Source organism: Typopeltis vanoorti, chromosome 8 (assembly GCF_054136105.1).
Source record: "Typopeltis vanoorti isolate ZY-2024b chromosome 8, IOZ_Tvanoo_1.0, whole genome shotgun sequence".
In the NCBI taxonomy this organism is placed as follows: domain Eukaryota; kingdom Metazoa; phylum Arthropoda; class Arachnida; order Uropygi; family Thelyphonidae; genus Typopeltis; species Typopeltis vanoorti.
This window is the reverse complement of record NC_143556.1, coordinates 30,299,367-30,318,905: the sequence shown is the minus strand read 5'-3', so window position 1 is coordinate 30,318,905 and position 19,539 is coordinate 30,299,367. Positions and strand designations below refer to the sequence as shown.

At 33.9% G+C, this 19,539-nt stretch overlaps 1 protein-coding gene across 3 annotated transcripts in view; it reads right to left on the bottom strand.

The window, feature by feature from the left end:
• Positions 1-19,539, bottom strand: part of LOC150103899 (uncharacterized) — a 426,738-nt gene that overhangs the window by 303,814 nt on the left and 103,385 nt on the right. For all 3 annotated transcript variants that reach the window (XM_090397172.1, XM_090397171.1, XM_090397173.1), the window contains exon 4: positions 2,553-2,705. In XM_090397172.1, the coding sequence (XP_090253298.1) occupies positions 2,553-2,705 (153 nt within the window). The remainder of the gene's footprint in view (positions 1-2,552; positions 2,706-19,539) is intronic.

The window sequence follows — 19,539 nt, the reverse complement described above, 5'->3', positions numbered from 1 at the left end:
AGGAATTAAATCTATTGCAAGTAAAGCAATCAAACACTGCAGTAGGATTGAAAGGGCCATTAGCATTGAGGGGGAGGCTGAAGAAAAGAATGTGCAATGTCCCTGACATGGTTGTTCTACTTGGTCTCATCACCATGCATGATTCCTAACAAATGGAAAAGAGCAAAATAATTCCATTATACAAGGCTGAAACTACGACTAATGTAACAAATTACAGACCATTCAGTATCTGTGATGTGGTCATCAAATTGGAAAGGCTGATTAGAAATCACATTAAAGGTAGAAAGATAGTGCTATGATCCACAATTCTGTCAATGGGTAGATCTTGTTTTAGTAATTTCTTCACATTTTATAACAGAGTTTAAAAAAAAAAAACAGTAGAGCTGGATAAAGTAAATGGATATACTATGATATTTCTGAATGTTTGGAGTTTAAGAGGATTCCACATGCAAGCTTCAGATATGGATAGGAGAATGGTTGACTGACAAGTAACAAAAAGTGATGTATAGAAAAGTGATGCAAATAATCTAGTCTACATGTAAACTTGTTTGCTCAAGTCTAGGTTAAATAAGGATGAAGAAAATAATATAATTTTCTGTCAAGTATAACTTACAAGTTAAAACTAATGAAAACAACAAAAATGTTAAACTTGGGTTCTCTGCTAAAATAATGAACAAAAGTCAAATTTAAAACTTAAATATAACCAATTTTATATTCAAGTAATCATTAAACTTATCTTCTGCCAACACTGAAGTTTGGTATATCCAAACACCCATGATGGTATTACTATTCTCGTTAAACATCATATACTGAATTATCTTTTAAGTCTTATTTTGAATTTCCACAGAACATTCTTTCCTCAGAGTAACTAAATGAAGATTTGTTCTATTACCATGAATCAGTTCATCTTTTAATTTTAAATGTTTTCAATTACTACTTTTTCAATTTTATCTTGTAAAAACAGTAAAAATTACTGTACATTGATATTAATGAATAAAGAAAAGCATAATGAACAAAGTTTTATTAATTAATGTAAATTCAATCTCAGTCTATCCTTTTCATGCATTATGCCGGCAGCATGATTACAGCCTGTATAAATGTTGGGATATTCTGCATTTTCAGAGATACAAAAGTGTTACGACATGATGACATTTAGTTGGGTTCAAATCCTGTCTGTAGTGGATTGCTAAGTCTCCTCCCATGTCTCCAAGGAAGACTCAAACAAATAAGTCAATGTAAATTAAATTTATATGGAACTACAGTCAAGGCCATTCACCATAATCCTCTGTTTATACATAAAATGGCATATATTTCAAACAGCAAGAACACAAAATAAAAGCCATGCAACTTACTAAGCAATGTTTGCTATCTGTTTTAGACCACACAACACTCTTGGTTACTCTCTTTTGTTAATTCACTGTGAGCTGATAAAAAGGATGCAAAATGAAATTATTAGATTATTCCCTCAGTTATTAAGCAGAACTGGTTTGGGCTGCATTATCAGACTATTTACTGAACAGTATTTTATGAAAAGAGGTCAGATAAGTACATTAAGATAAAGTATCTGCCAAAAATTTTAATAAAACTGTGCATATTATGCCAGTTAATTTTGTGGTCAGTGGTTCTTCTGAAGAAGTGGCTAAAAATGGCTAAAGCAGAGTGGTGATTGCAAGCTCTATAAATTTCATACAACAATCTGACTAAAGTTATGGATTAGCTTTGATGATAACATTCCACAATCAAAATATGTTTGGATATACTAATGACAGACTTATCATTCATTTGTGGAACTCAGGTAGTATCAGTGATGACTGTTCAAATGAAGGTAAGTTAGGCAGGCTAATTTTGAGGTTGCAAGGTTTTTCCTCTGAGAAAATCAGGTTTTTCATCCTCAAAGCAACAAACCAACCAGAAGAATACCCACAATTAACAGCCTCAGTATCTTAGTTGCTTTGATAAGCATTCATCCCTAAAAGCATAACTGATGAAAGTGAAGTTTCAAAATTACTAATATATTCTTAACATTAACAATTCAGTATTCAGACATCTAAAATAAATTATATGAATAACAAGATTCCTGACAATCAATCAGCAAACTTCATCCTCTATTACTATGGTGACAAGCTGATACATTAACACATATTTCTATCATTCTACTTTGTCTAAGCTGAGGGGGAGGTGTAGGCTTTCTACAAAAAGATTTCAAATCAATATATAAAATATAAATATTGATAGGAAGTTGATAACAATATAAACTTTTCATGTAGTACTATCATAATATCCTATTCCTAAGTATACATATCAGGAATTTCATGATTATATATAAAATATTTAAATTCTAAGTAATATTCTGCAACTAGAAAGGAAGTTGGCTATAATCAAAAATGCAAATTGCAAAAAAGCATAATTTTAATGATACATCAGAAAACTGACCTATTTTTCTCTTTGAGAAAAAGTAGAACTTCCCAAAGCCAAATTACCCTGTTGATTAATAACTACAAACAGGGGGGGGGGGGGAGAGAAAGAGAAAGAGAAGATTATTTTTGTATCACCTTTTTTCTTTTTGGAGTGTTTCCTGAAAGAACCTGATGAAAGAGTAGATGATATGCTAACAGCATCCACATCAATATGATCTTCGGGAAACTTGTGTTTAATTCTTTGTCGCTTCTTGACAGCAAATGCTATAGTTGAATCTCCTCCACCTACTGGTATAAATAATACAAATGTGAAAAGTAATATCAGTAAAAAAAATTTTGCAACATTCAAAATATTATATGAGATACTGTTTGGACTAACAAAACATAGGTTATTTTAGAATTTCTAATGCAAATTTCACTACTTCTAAATGAGGCTAACTTAACTCAGAAATTGGGTCACAGAAGCCATTTTCTGATTTAAAAAAAAAAGCGACTTTACTAACTCTACTATGAAGCCACTGGAGCTTAAAATATAAATAAATAAATAAAAATTCTAAATTGCAATGCAGGGTTGTTTAACTGATTCTTATTACTTGTAAATGTTTAATGCGAGACTTAAGAAGTATTAAATAAAATTCAGAACAAAATGTGTATATGAATTTTATTTAATTAAAATGTTTCAGATATTTCAACAGTAATAGGTGAAATGCAAGCTATCTAGTTTGCATTTCACTATATGTGAAATGCAAATCCAGTCAGTGTTTGTCCTATGGTTCCTATTCAAATTATTTAACCTTCCTTTCATGCTCTTTTCTTATTAATTTTATTTTTTAATGTACATAAAAAAAGAAGTGCAGTGGTATAAATTTTTATGTCATTAGTTAAGTGTTGAAAACAAACAACTAACAGATATAATACACTGACCACAGAACATTAGCTATAATTCCAAAACAATAACACCATAAACAAAATATTAAGGAAGGCCACAAATGCAACTATGATACAAGAAAAACCCAATTCAAACTGCTCAGTTCAAATGGTTTTGTAATGTTGGTCGGTTGATACCAGCAGTGTAACAACTATCTAGTCAATCTGAGATAGAGAAATAGCAGAACCAACTAATTCCATATTAAATGACAATTATGCTAAGAATTAAAAGCAAGTTGTGAAATATTATAAAAAAAATAATAATAAATAAACAAATAAACAAAAAAGTTAATGGATATACAAGACATCATTAGCTATTGACCCCCCCCCCCCCCATACACACAAACTCCTATCAAAAGCTCCAAACTAATTCTATTTGTACTTATGATCCTGGATCCTATTTGTTAGAATATACTACCCGATGCTGGGTGCAAGATTTCTAGAAATCTTAGGTGGTGCATGGGATTATACATATTACCCAAATAAAGCAAGCTTATATGGCAAGAATATTCAAGTATGGTTATACCATCTAACAATAAGTTCTAATGGTTTGGTTATAGTATGGTTAAAAAGTAATGAGTGATTTTAAAGAGCAGCTCATGTTATTTTAGTTATTTTGGATTTACAGATGAGGCGACTCAAGCTATGAGGCCAGTGTATTATGTCTGTTAATTGTGTGTGTTCTTATGGCTGGTTTGTCTGTTTTTGCAGGATAAAAAACCATGCTGCCTTCATATGAGACCATGAATATGGTATATGTCAGGCAGCTGATATTTTCACTATGAGGTAGAACAAGACACCCCCCTTCTTTATGAATTTTGCGTGAGCCATATTTGTAAAAATGTTATCACTTTGAATGCCATGATAGAGAAAGAACAATGTCATTCCCAAGTTCTTATACATATATACACACACACACACACACACACACACACACACACATGCAGAACATTGTAAATGCTATTCATGATGAATGCTACATGTTTCTTTTTAAAAAATCATTACAGAATAATGGAATAACAGTTACATTATGAAAAAAATAATAATAATAAATGATTTGTAATTTTTGGCTAGGTTTCCTAGCCACTGTCATCAATAGTCAAAAAGAGATAAACACAATAAGAATAACACTTAAATTGCCAGAATGTGACAATATATGCTAACAACTGCTGGATGATAACTCCATTTATAAGAAATAAATTTAAATAATTACAATATTAAGAAACAGAGAAATGAAGAGTATTATTTAGGACAACTTCCCAAAGGGAAAGTTTAAGGCAATCGTTTTTGTTGAGGTTTGGGCTGTGAATGCGACTTAACTTTATATAATCTTTCAAGAAAAAAATAGCTTTTGTGTAGGACTTTAGTTTTGTTCCAAGGAATTCTATATATAGTGGATAAGCTAAACCAAACATATCAGACTCTTGAAGTATAATATACTCTTGATGTTCTTCTAGACAAATCTGAGCAGACCCGCCCCCATCTGCCCATAACAACAAAGCACAAACAAGGGATCCTGTAAACTCTGGGATAAGAGAGAAAAGAATATTTATCTTTCAGAAAGGATAGGAAAGAATTTAGTTCATGAACTGGATGGAAAGAAACTTGTAGGTCAATCTGTTAAAGAAGTCTTGCAATTTTCTCTGAGAGTCCTTTAACATATGGAATTGAAATTCTAGTAACTAACTTCCTTCTAGAGGATTGGGATGGAGACCATAATTATTATTTTATCAATTATTTTTGTATTATAACCATTACAGATAAAAGTAGTTTTGATAAATAACAGTTTATTATTTAAAAGAGAATCAGTGGAACATAGCTTATGTGCACAGTGAACTCAGGTTTAATCATGCCATATTTTTAATAAGGCATGATGATGAGAAGCAGCATTAATATATTTACCAGTATGAGTTGGTTTCCTGTATACTGAGAACTGTAGACTGCCATTAAGTTAACATAGAACAAGAATGTCCAGAAAGGGAGACAACTGTTATGTTCTAATTCGAGTATAAATTCAATTCTTGGGTTGGATTAATTTTTCCAAGAAATTCATAAAGTTCAGGCAAGTAACAGTTCCACACAGCAAAAACTTCAACATATAGATATAGAATTTTGAAGAAGTATCATATCATCTCATTCCCACATATTTTCCTATCCACAAAATTTCTCATCTGTTGCCATCTACAAAAGATAAACTGTCACCTCTATCATTAGCCAGCATTTACCAGATACCTTGTGAATGTAATTTACCATACTTTGGGCAGACAGGCCGTTCTGTGAAAAAAAAGAATTAATGAACATCAATATTATATCGAATGCATGAAACCTCAAAAGTCTGGTCTTGCACAACATAGTACTGACACTAAACACAGGATCCAGTGGGATCAAGCTCGTCTTCTCCATAGATGCAGGTTTAAATATGAATGCCTTTTCAAAGAAAGTTGCAAGCCCTTTTACATCAGCGGCCAAATCTGAATAGGAATGATTCTCTTTCTCTCTCAAAAATTTGGGAGATTCTTATTTTATGTAACCATCAAAAATAGTTTTTAATAGCATTATTAATTAATATTAATTTCTAGCACGCAGCAACAGTTTTTAATTGATAAACCATCAACTGCTGTGTCCTTGTATTCACATTTCCTTGATTTTGCTTGTTTCTACACACTAAAATATCTGCACTTTCATTTCATTAAAGTTAATTACTGTGGTTATCGTGTAATTTATTGTTTATCAACATATACATACCAAATAGACAGCTAAGGAGAAAAAATGATGAGAATATGCTGTTCAAAACGTTGCATAAAATAGAGTAGAAGAAATAGAAGATCCCCATTGTGGTTACTTCTATAAGTGGTCTGTAAAGATAATCCTGATATTTTATTCTTGAAATCTTTTGAATTTTTAATGAAAGATATTGTTAACCCCATACACAAAATGTTGATACCTATCAGACAGCCAATCAAACCGTGCTTTATTTTTCCACTGATTAAACACCTGGGATATCTCACATTTTGAGAAACCAGTCAGCTCTGATGGTTTTTTTTTTTTTTTCAAACTCTAGCTCAGCCAGAAAGGCACCCACAATAAGCCTTTTATCGAACTCCAAAAGATCCTTTGATTTTCCCATTGTGATCAACACTACTGATAATCACTGATCAGCAGCATTCATAAATATTTGCCTAGAACACATGGTCAAAATATGACCAAGTGTTTTGCACATACACTGTGTAAGTGAAGTTTACGTACATCTGAATAAAGGTTTCTAATTCAGTGGCCAATATGTGTACAATATTTATATGTTATTCCCTAAGGTTCACAACATTATGTTAAGCAGTTAACTGTTTAAATACATTTAAGTTTCTCTTGTATCGCTACCATATAACCAAATGACAGTCTGGCACTACTAACATATACAATGCATTACTAAATGCAAACAAATGTATGTGAACTGTAGACTAAAATACACAAACATTATTCAAGAAAAAATGAAAGAATTAAAGAACATGAACCAAACCATGGAGATTCAGTGGCAAATCCTGAAGAAAACATTGACTGATTCAGCCAGAGAGGCATGTGATGACGTCGTCTGCAAGGATAGAAAAATCAGAACTCCATGGTGGACACAGGAAGTTAAAGAGGCAGTGAAGGAAAAGAAGAAAGCGTATCAAAAGTTCCTGGCAAATAAGTCAGCTTGTGCTCTTAAAGAATACAGAGACAAATGTAAGAAAGCTAAACACCGTGTAAAACTACCTAAACAAAAGTCATGGGAAGACTTCTGTAAGAACACAGAAAATAAATATCAAGAAGTGGCAGGATATTCTAGAGGTTGTTGAAGAAGCTCAGAAATGGAGTAAAGGGTGCTGTAAAAGGAATTAGAGATGATAAAGGTGACATGAAAACTGGAGAAAAAAAGATATCCTTGATGTATGGAGTAATTACTTTGATTAATTGCTACATGACACAATCACTGAGAGCACAGGGGTAAAAAACACTCACCAGATATGCAATCAGGAATACATATCCATACTTGAAGTAGAAAAAGCCATCAAAAATCTGAAATGTGGACGGGCAGAAGGAGTAGATGATATTCAACCAGAAATGCTCAAGTATGGAGTATAAAAGTCTTACAGTGACTGCACTGCATAGTTCACAAGGCATGGATAGAGGGATGAATTCCGGATGATTGGAGTAGAGCTCTCATAGTACCCATATATAAAAAGGTAAATAAAACTAAATGTGAGAAGTACAGAGATATTTTCCTACTGAGCATTCCTGGTAAGATTTACGCAAGTATACTTGAGAAACGGTTGAGAAAGATTGTGGAAAAAGAGCTCGGTGAAGAAAAAGCTGGATTCAGGCAAAATAGAGGCTATCAGGATCAGATTTTCACTTCATAACAAATAGTCAAGAAATCATTGGAATATAACAAAGATCTGTATTTAAGTTTTGTAGATCTGGAAAAGGCATATGACAAGGTGCCAAGAGAAAAGCTATTCAAAACTAGTTGTATGGTGTCAATGGAGGGATTATATCAAGCAATACTTACTCTTTATTTTAGTTATAAGTCAGCAGTTAGAAATGTAGAAATGAAAGAAGTACAGGAAGATGGTTAAATGTTAAATTGGGTCAGACAGGGATGTACATTATCCCCTCTGTTATTTGTTATCTATATGGATCACATTATGAAGGAAAGTGGTATTAAAGCTGATATCAAATTGGAGGTGTTATTCTCAGCTCTTTGCTTTATGCAGATGATGTTATACTACTAAATAAATCTGCTGCAAGTCTGCAAGATTCCCTGACTAAATTGAATAACTGTTGTAATAGATATGGTATGAAATCAGCAATAACAAGACAAAGACAATGAAAATAGGCAGAAGCATTGAAAATATCAACTGCATTGTGAATGGAGAACCTATAGAATAAGTAAGACATTTCAACTACTTAGGCATGATTTTTAGTGGAGATGGTAAATTGAAGATGGAAATAGACAGCAGAATCAACAAAGCTGATATGGTAGGAAGTCAACTGAATAAATTTATATGGAATAAGAGAGAAATCAGTCAAAAACGCTAATGTATACAAGAGAGTGTTCAAACCAATTTTAACTTATGGATCTGAGAGCTGGGTTAGAAATAAAACATTTCACCAAAGACTAGAGACCACAAATATGAGCATCCTGAGAAAGATTAGGGGAATGAACAGATGGCATCAATTGCAATATCATATTCAAAACAAGTATATTAGGGAAGAACTTAACAATGTTAGCATCCAGAAATATGTCAGCAGAGCTAATCTCAGGCAGTATGGGTCACTTAAACAGAATACGAGAGGAAAGATTATCAAAACAAGTGTTCTCTGCCAGACTGGCAGGAAAAAGACCCAGAGGAAGACCAAGGTATAGGTGGATTAATACGGTAAAAAGTGCCTTAGAAGACAGAAATATAAGATCTGATAATGTTGGAGTTTTGACAGATAACAGATTGATTGGGGAAAATTGTAGATAGGAAGTTAGTAATGATCAGGGGGCAGGTCATGCATAGGCACTGCGGAACTGCAGCACCCCCAATTTTTCTCGATATATAAATATATTTATTAATTTATTTATATTAATATTTGCTTGTAATATTTAATTTTATCATCAACAATCCTATACAATTCTCTTATTTTGTATAAAAAATAATAAAAATCCATCTTGTAGCATTTAGGAGGGTGAAGGACTAGCAGAACTGTGTTTACCACAGTGTCATATTGCTACGCGCGCAAGCATATGCACGTCATAGTGAGATGCGAGCTATTAGCGTAATGCGGCACTGTCCATCTTGCAGTTTCCACTGTTGTTTATATGCAGTTTGCACCAGTAGTAGAGTGTTCATAGTGCTTATCGTCTTTACTCAGTCTCTTCAAATATTTGGACATTACAATTAAAGGATTTAATTGTAATGTCCAAAAATTGTAAATCCATTCCTTTACAATTAAAGGAATGAATTTTATTTTTAAGTAATTTTGAATTATACTAAACTGTATAATTTTATTGATAACAAACAATATTTTTTCATGAAACAAAACAAGAAGAATATATTTTATTTTTAAGTAATTTTGAATTATACCAAACTGTATAATTTTATCGATAATAAACAATATTTTTTCATGTTTAATTTTTTTTTTAATTTTTACCATAATTTTGATATTTTATCCAAAACAGTATATACTGTACTTACAGTGTGTATGTATATTTCGAAAGTTGCAGCATCCCCACAATTTCAAGCCACTACTGGTAATGATGTAAGATTTTCATATAGTACTATCATATCCTGTACACCCTCTAGTGAGTACATGTGAGGAATTTGATGATAATGAACTAATGTATGTGTGTATGTATCAGTGGCAGCTCATCCATAAGGGCTGCAGGGCTACAGCCCCTCCAGTATAAAATGAAAGTTTCTGTTTTATTACCTCTGTTCTTAAATTTTTATATATATATTTAAAAACTGTTATTTTCTTGTTTGTAATACAACACTGCTCAACAGTATTTTAATAATTCATTTTGTAGCAATAGTTGTATTTTGCAATAGTCAATGTGCTGTGCAGGCTAGTATCAGTACTGGCTAGTATGCTCAACACTGGAGCTGCACTCAATGCAGACCACACCAAATTGCTACCTAGTGGAGATAATGTAGTGGGGATAACGCATGATTTGTGTGCAGTCCCACCACTACAAATTCTTATGAGCTGCTGTAAAATCTCTAGCAAATAATTAAACTTTGTTAAATTTTTGCGTTTGATTTTCCAGGATTTTCTAAATATTTTGAACTCTTGAAATATAATGTACTTAAAAGAATGTTATAATTATGATGTAAAAGTGCATATACATTAACTTGTATGTAAAGCTATAAGTAGGGATTAAGCCAGATTAGTGAACACGAAATGTCAAATCATAGGTTGCAAGTTCAAGCGATGTCAACAGAAAGGGGGCAATAATGATGTCATTACGCTAAAGGCTAATCCTGAAAAGCACATTACAGAGAACAAAGAGCTAGACATTGTATAAAAGGAGACTGTGGCTCTTGGCTAGGGCCTTTTACTTTTGCCTTTTCTTCTCATCACCGAGGCTTTTCTCACATTGCTGGCTTTGCTTCTCATTGCCAAGGCCTTCTCTCTCATCGACGGCTCTCAAGTTTGTGTCTCCAAATAATCGGTACCCACTGTTTTCCAGTCAGTAAATTTTCTGATGAAATTCCAGTGACGGATGAACACATTACGAGAGCTCAGTTACCTGCAAGTCTGACGGTAACTTCGCAAGTTCCATATCAAGTTTTCACCAGAGGTAATTTCCATAAGAGACCACTAGTGTAGTCCAAGCAGCAAAAATCAACCAGGAAGAAGATGCTACAATCTTGATAAGTTTGTTGTAATTTATTTGGACTCTATATCCTAGGAAAACGTAAGTAAGCAAGCACTGTTTTGTAATTATTAAGAATGCATACCTCTGAATTGTATGTGTGCTTACTAGAAATTGTTTATAAGCAAGCGGCAACTAAGTCACAGTCTTTGTGGGAAAATTATATGTTAACTTTGTTTTTTTTAGATAACAAATATATACTTAGTTGTAAGAAGGGAAATAGTGTTATTAAGGAAATGTATGCAGCTAGGCAATAATTAGGTTACAGTCTTTGAGAGAAGATTTTTTGTTAAATTGTATATGCAGTAAAGATAAATGTGCATGGTTATGACATAGGAGACAATTACTTGTTTAAGTCTAATAAGTTAGCATAGCTTGAGTGCACTGTGAGTTTTGTTATATAAACTGAATTCCCTGTATGTTAAAACAGTTGAGTGAGATAACTTCTCAGTAATTTTTTATGTGTACTGTACTTATTGTTCCAGTTCAAAATAAATGTTTTGTAACTACCTGGACTGTTCTTTAGCCACTGCACTATCTCCAAAAAAAAATAGCAAACCTGGGTGCAAATTCAATATCGAGCAGTCACGACTTGCATAATGGAAAATCTGTACATAGTTAATAATTTCTGTTTTCCTCACCTTAACTTTCAACCTATATTAATTCAATTAGATGGTGCAGTCGTAAATAAAATAAATTTTTCTAATTGAATCGGGTGAAAGTTGGTGAACTACACATATTAAACAGGCTGATAACCTTAGGTCTGTTTAAGGGTGGGGGGAGACAGAAATCAGTTGTGATAGAAATAAACATAAAAACAATTAAACAGATTGCCCAAATAAAATAAATAAGAATAAGCATATTTTATACTGCCACTAGTATGTATGTATGTAATATATTATTACTTTATCATATAACGAAAACATATTACTCATTAATGTGAGATTTTTACGTAATATAATATCACCATAAAACAAACTTTTTTTTCTTAACGTGATCTCATAAGTGAGAGGTTTAAGAACCTATCATATGTCAGTACCATGGATGGACAAAAAAGTTGAAGAGAAAGAAGATAATTTTTTACACTGAATTTGGAGACCTGTGGGTTGTAATCCTCACAAGAGGAGAGAGACTGTTCCTAAAGACAGCAGTAGAAGAGTAATGAGGAGAAAGCAAAATTTGTTCTGGAAGTTTGGAGCTGACCTGCAAAATGGCAGTGAATAGCTGTTGTTGCATTCAATTCGACAGATTGAACAAAAAGCAGAAGGATTATAAATGCCAATTTAGATGAAAATTGACTGGATGTTTGTAGAAGACGCCAGTGGAAGAAACTGAGCACCGGTGTAAACACGATGAAGGGAATACAAACTTAGTATCCCTTATTATTATCATCAGACTTCTTTGGAGTCAACTCGCTGCAGAAGGTTCACTATCACACACACACACAGCTTCCTTTTCTTTTTTGGATATTGCTCCCTCATACACAATTTGCTAATATCTATCAGAGAACTAATCTCCGATCCAGTGCATTAATCAGCTATCCAATCCAATTTGTTCCAAGTTAATTACCAGATTGTCATGTGGTAATCTATTAAAGGCTATATTTTGTAAAAAGGCTAAATTTTGCCATTTAGCAAAATCTAAATACACTACTGTGTATGCATCTCCTTAGCCAACACATCTGTCCCTACGTTAAAATAAGTAAGAAGAATGCTTAAAAAAAATCTTCCTTTTGCAAAGTCATGGCTGTCCATCAAACAGAATGTTGCTGTTGTCAACCCAATTCTGAATCCTTGTCCTCACTAACCTTTGTAACATCCTGACCACAACTCCAGACAAACAGACCAATCTCTAATTCGAAGCCTTATCACCCTCTTCACGAATCAAAACAGTTTTGCCCACTTTCCACTCCTTTGGAACTTGGGCCAATCTCAGACTCATTTTAAAGAGGAAGGACAATGCTATTGTTAACTCCCTGGAATATTCACTCAACATATGTCGTAATATACCATCAAGTACTACAACATAATTAACATATTAAGTTTACTCAATTCCTCATATACATCCTGCTCACTCGCCAACAGTAGCCTCTCCCTCTCCAGTGCTCTCAAGTTCAACATAATGTTACTTTTACAAGGATAAACATGTATGAATTGCTTATTTAACATATCTACTACAGCCTCCTCAGTGATTATCATTCTACCATTTTCTCCACGTAATGTCCATGAATCGAACAATTAGGATTTCTTCTGGTCCCATTAGATAAGTGCTGCCCTTATTGCACTTTTGTTCTCCAAACAAGTCACCTTTCTTGCTTGCTCTTTGTACTCCTCACAAAATGGACTATTACCACTCATCTTGTGCTTCCTCCATAATCTTTTTCTTCCTGACCTTGGGAATGTGTGGAGACATTGCTCCTGCTAGATGGTTCCCAAGCAGAATTGATCACCTTTCCTTATTCCACAATATAGCTGCAAACCGTCTCCTGGGCTTGTCATAATTACAAGCCTTATAATTTCACATATATCCCTTTCTCGCAGAAGTCTTCATATGAGTGGCCACCACCCAAGTAATCATTATGTGGTAAATTTCACCAAATGGAGAGATTTGACACCTCATTTAAAATGCCATCCTCTGATGAGATAATTAAATCCAAGATCTTTAATTCCTGTGTGCCCTCTGTTGCACAGTGCCTTTACTGTCAGATGTTGTTTCTTCATTCCAATTTATATTACCATAATTAAAATCACCCATTTCTTATTAGTCAGATCAATTTGCCTATACATTTTCTTCTCATTCCCTCCACATTACCAGGTCTATAGCAACAACCAACTAAATATTTCATTCTGTTCACTCCATACGCCTTCAAAAACCACTGCCACTATTAGGCTCCTTTCATTTCCACCTTAGATGGGGATAACTCCTCTGCTGCGATCAACAACACATCTCCCTTTCCACCCATGAAAAACATCATATCCACCCAAATCTATTCTTGTTATAATGTGATCCTCATTCAACCATGTTGGAAGTTTTTTCCACTTGATTAGACTATAAATTATATATTTAGTTTAATCCTTTATCCAAGTGTAAGCAAACAAAGTTTGTGCCTGAAGTATCTTCAGGACTGGGGCAACTCATAGCAAAGGTGGACAAAGCTTCACATCACTTGCCTTAGTATCCCATTAATGCAAAGAACATTTCCTTGAAGACATGTATAATGCTATGCATTATGGGAAGGGTCACTACCCAGACCGGTTTCGACCTTTATTGAGGTCTCTTCAGTGGGAGCCAGACCCAGAGGTGATACCAAGGTTGAAGCAATGCAGAAGGCCTGTTTACCCATATGAGTTGCCAAAGGATGTCATGCCTTATTATTAAATTACTCTGGATCAGAGAAAGATGTTGAAAGTTTTTTCCCACTTGGTTAGACTATAAATTATATATTTAGTTTAATCCTTTATCCAAGTGTAAGCAAACAAAGTTTGCACCTGAAGTATCTTCGGGACTGGAGCAACTTGTAGCAAAAGTGGACAAAGCTTCACATCACTTGCCTTAATATCCCGTGATGTGAAGCTTTGTCCACCTTTGCTATAGAAGTGGAAAGACAAACAAACCTAAGCCACTAAAAGTACTATGTTTGGTCCCTAGAGCAAGGTTGCTGAATTATCTGTCAGTCTAACCAAGGAACTGGACATATGAGTGATTTAATACTTTTCTTAGACAGAATTCCCATAAAAAAAATTCAGGGTATTCCTAAAGTGAGCTTAATGGTGTAGATTGATTTAGAAGTTCACATCTTACTAATACCAAAATCAGTGACAGTGCTGTTTTCTTTCAGCACCAATGTTGATTGAGTGTTACTCAAAACTCAAAAATATACAAGTGGTTTATAACTTTTCTTAGTTGGGATTCACAGAAAGAAAAAAAAATAAAATCACATTCATAAGTAAGCCTACTGTTCTGCAACAGGAGATGGAAAACGCTTTTACGGATGTGTGCCAAAATTGGCTAAACCTTTTAAAAAAACTGCATACCCCTTTGAATTTAGCACAGCATATTATTTTTCTCATCATAATATACATATTATATGTATCTACATAACTATGAAATATTATTCTTGGAAAGGCAACATTCAAGACATTTAATCATATAATTTCATCACTACACTCACCACTCTGACTTAAAACATATCAGGTGTGACGTCACTGAATACCTGGCACAGAAAGAGAGAGGCATGCACAGGAGATGACTCAAAGTGGATTCCTGGAGTGATGTTTTGAAGTTTGTTTTTTTTTTGTTTGTTTGTTTTTGTGAGATGCTGTGAGTTCCATATGCCAAAAAAATTGGTATGCATACCATAGGTTTGCCACTGGTCTTGACAGATTTAGCAGTTCACAACTTACTAAATACCAAAGCCAATGACAGTTTACATTTCTGTCCTGTAACAATACTGAACATTACAAAAAAACAATAGAAAAGTTTTCTGGGATCTTATACCAATATCATAGTTTTACTAAATTAGTTTTATATAGATATTTAGTGGACAGCATCGTTGCTTTCTAACCAGTAGTCCATGGTTAAAATTCCACCATAGTAATGGATGTTTGTCAATATATTTATTAAAAAGGTAGATGAATTTCATCACTCAGCATGAGAGAGCACCACCTAGAGACATGAAGTTCTAGAGCAAGGTTGTACCAAGCCCATCCACTACAATTTTTTATGAATGGGATTCATATAAAAAGAAAATTTACAGAAAACTTCAAATTGGACCTTCATTTGAAGATCAGCAACCTAATAAAATAAGCCCAACTGGATATGAAAGAATTGAAAAACACTGAATATTTATAATATCAGAATATCTGCAATAAGTCTAGTGACTCCATGGAGAGCCAGAAAAATAATACAGGTATCTCTCATTATATATGGGATTTGCATTCTCAAGAATTGATGCATATATCAAAAACACAAAATGGGAAACTTATAACTTGGAATAATAGAGGTTGCATTCCCAAACGACCAAGATTCCGAACTTTTAAAATTAATTTTATTGAAGGTGCACATCATCACTCCACTGCTGGATGAATGCCTTTCCATGTTCCTTCCATTTTAGCCAGTCTCATGCACCTCTCCACCATAAATATCCATAACATCTTATCTCACTGTTCCATATTTCACCACTGGTCTACCTAGTTTCTGATAACCAGTTCTTGGTGTCCATTCTGTTGTTCTCTTAGTCCATCTGTTGTCAGACATTCTCATCACATGTCCTACCCAGTGCCATTTGTTGCTTTTTATTACTAAGGTTTTATCTGCTTCCTTATTCAATTATTCTTTTTTGGACTGGATTATTCCCAAAATGACTCTTTCCATGTTTTTTTTTTTTGTTGTTGTTGTTGTTTTCAGTTTCTCTAGGTGTTTTTTTTTTTAGTCAGACTCCAGGTTTCACTACCACAGGTCATTGCTGGGAGTCTGCGCGGTTAGCCTAGTGGCTTTGCGCTTCGCAACCATATGCCTGGGGAAAGAGTGTCCTAGGTTCGATTCCCGCCGCCGACGTGAGGAGCTTAAGAATCTTCCTCAGCCATAGCCAAGTTAGCCAGTCTTGGGCGTGGACAGCAGGGTTTCCCCCCCAGTCTATCTGGTATTTTTCATCCCACAAGCAGGCAAACCAGCCCCATGAACACACGGATCTACAGCCATAAATACTCAATCCCCCATGAGGGGGGAGGCTCAACTCGCCCCAATAGGAACAGGGGAGAAAGGGAGGTAACTCCATATGAATAAATAAATAAATTGCTGGGAGTACACACGGGGCTGTAGATCTTTCTTTTTTGGCAGTATGGTAAATTGCTTTTAAATATCTCTCTCTATAGTGGATAAAAACTTTCTATCTTGCTGTTATTCTGGCTGAAATTTCATTATCAAGTTAATTTGTAATGATTTGTCCTAGATATTTGTATGAATTCACTATTACAATCTGTCTTTGATTTATTTCAATTTGTTTTCATTCTGAAGTATTTCCACTATACATTATTTTTAATTTATTCATATTTATTTGTAGGCCTATATCCAGACTTTCTTCATTTAATTCAATAATCATGTGGTCTAGTTCTTTTGATAATGTTACTATTAGAATGATATCATCAGTAAATTATAGATTGCTTAAGCATTCTCAATTAATATTCAGTCCTCTTTTCTTTCAGTTCAATTTTCTCATAGCATATTCAAGGACTATGGCAAATAACTTTGGTGAGATCGAGTCTCTCTGTCTGGCTCCTCTTTTTATTTCTATTTCTCTTCCATTTAAATTTATTTCAGATGAACCTCCCTCATATATGAGTTAATATGTTAATAAATATCACCTGTTCCTATTTGTTTTAGAGCTACAAGCATTTTACAAAGGTCTACTGAGTCAAAGGCTTTTTCATCTATGAAAGCCAAAGAAATTGGTGCAGAAGTTTCCACAGCCTTGAATAGAAAACAATGATGGTTCTTCTGTACCAATTTTTCACATGTATTAAGGCATAAGAGTAATAAATAAAATATCCAGTACGTATAAAACAAATAACTATTAAAGTAGTTCTTTATTTTGAAGATTAATACATTATAAACACATCTAAATCACATCTACTTTAGCCGGCATGGAAAAGTTGAAGGCTGCATTTTCAAGAATCTCTCAATGGACACCTGATTTGCAGTTTTCAACTTCTGATTGAACACATCTATATAGCATTTAAGAACATTTTCATGTTCTCAGAAGAGTACCATGGCACAGTCTATCACTTTAAAAGATGGACACATGACCTTCATTGCGAGTTTTTCTCAAGCTCAAACTCCAAAGAACTTGACCCAGATTCCTTACGACGCGCTTTTCCATAGTCAGAAGATCTTCAGGGCACAGAAGCTATTTATCGATAACGATTGCAAAAACATTGTCAATGTATCTAAGCCAGACTGAGTTTTAAATAGAGGAATCTAGAGCATGTTGCTCAAAATGTTCCATATAAAAGATTCCTAGATTCCTCTCCTTTAAAACCTAAAAGTCTGGCTCAGATATGTTGACGATGTTTTCGCGACCTGGCTCCATGGCTGCCAGACACTAGACACTTTCCTTAGCCACCTAAACAAACAACACAAACACATACAGTTCACAATTGAGATTGAAAAACAGAACACACTTCCATTTCTAGATACACTTGTCACACGTCTTCCTTCTGGCAGTCTTTCCTTCAATGTTTACTGGAAACATACACATACTGGCCAATATATACACACATAAACTCCCACCACCACCCAACATAAAAACTAGGTGTCATTAATACTCTGAAAAACAGGGCTTTGAATATCTGCTCCAATGAACAAGTACTGAAAGACAAATTTAAAGTTATCAGCAATACTTTTCTAAAAAAATGGTTACAGCTGAAACACTATCAACAAAATTCTCTACAAGACCTGAATAAAAAAACAAAGATAAACCAGACTACAATAAAACTATAACTATTCCTTATGCTAAAGGGACATCAGATAAAATAAATAGAATATTACAGAAATACAACCTCCTACAAAATTAAAAAGCTTACTCAACTCATCCAAGGACCCACTCCCTCCGCTGGCCCACCCTGGAGTATACCGTATTTAATGCACCTGGAATCTACCATATATAGAGGAAATAGGACACACAATTCTGATAGGAATTGTGCGTCCTATATAGAGGAAATAGGAACATAAACGACACATTAAATATAATAACTATGGTGAGGCTGGCCTTTCTGATCATGCGCTGAACACTTTACACAGAATTGACTGGAAAAGCACAAGTTGTTTACATCACACCAAAACATGGTATGAATGCAAATTTAAGGTAAAGCCTTTGAGATTCTTATCAGCCACCCCAATCTGAACAATAATGATGGTCTAAAAATTCCAAGCATATGGAAGGCACATATTCTACCCACAGAACCTTCCTCCCTAAGAGTTAACTATAAACAAGACTGTAGATAATCCAAAATCCTAAATCTAATATAACAATTGTAATGTTAAAAATAGGACATCATTGTTACTGTAAGAAAACTATCTATAAGAAAGAATGTTTTTCTCATGTTATCTTAAATAGAATTTAGCTTTGAAGTAGTTTCTAAATAATTCATTAATTTGTAATTTTATCTGTTTTTTTTTTCCACTAGAGGTCATGTCAGTAGAATAACCTGTGATCAAATAATTGTTTCTTTAGCTTACTGTGTGAAATGTAACTCAGCTTGTTCTTGTATATTTGTATATACTCCAGATGATGACCTTAACATGAAGGTCGAAACATCAGGAAATTAAAATAGTTATTTATAATACGATTGTAAAGTCCATAATTTCTAAAATGAATGCTGATCACCATGCAACACTAAAAGAAAAGAATAGCTACATCTTTAAATGAAACACCCTCTGATACTATAATCAAATCTAACATTCTTTGACCTCAAGTTCCTTCTGTTACATGCTTAAGGAAGTTGTCTCACAACAGGTCTATGAATTCATTTTCATTTGTCTCATGAGATTTTACTGCTATTCAATCAATGTTTGATTAATTAAAGTTTCCCATTATGATTATTCTTTTCATGCTCATTATGGTAGTACTACATAATAAGTTCACATTATTAGTAACTTCCATTTCCTCCAAATTAGCCTCTGTCAGGTAGACTGTTATCTGTTAGCTGTCAAGCTATTGGACTGGTTTATCACTCCAATATTGTTGGATTGCATATTTCAGTCTTCAAAGGCACGTATAATTGCATCGATCCACCT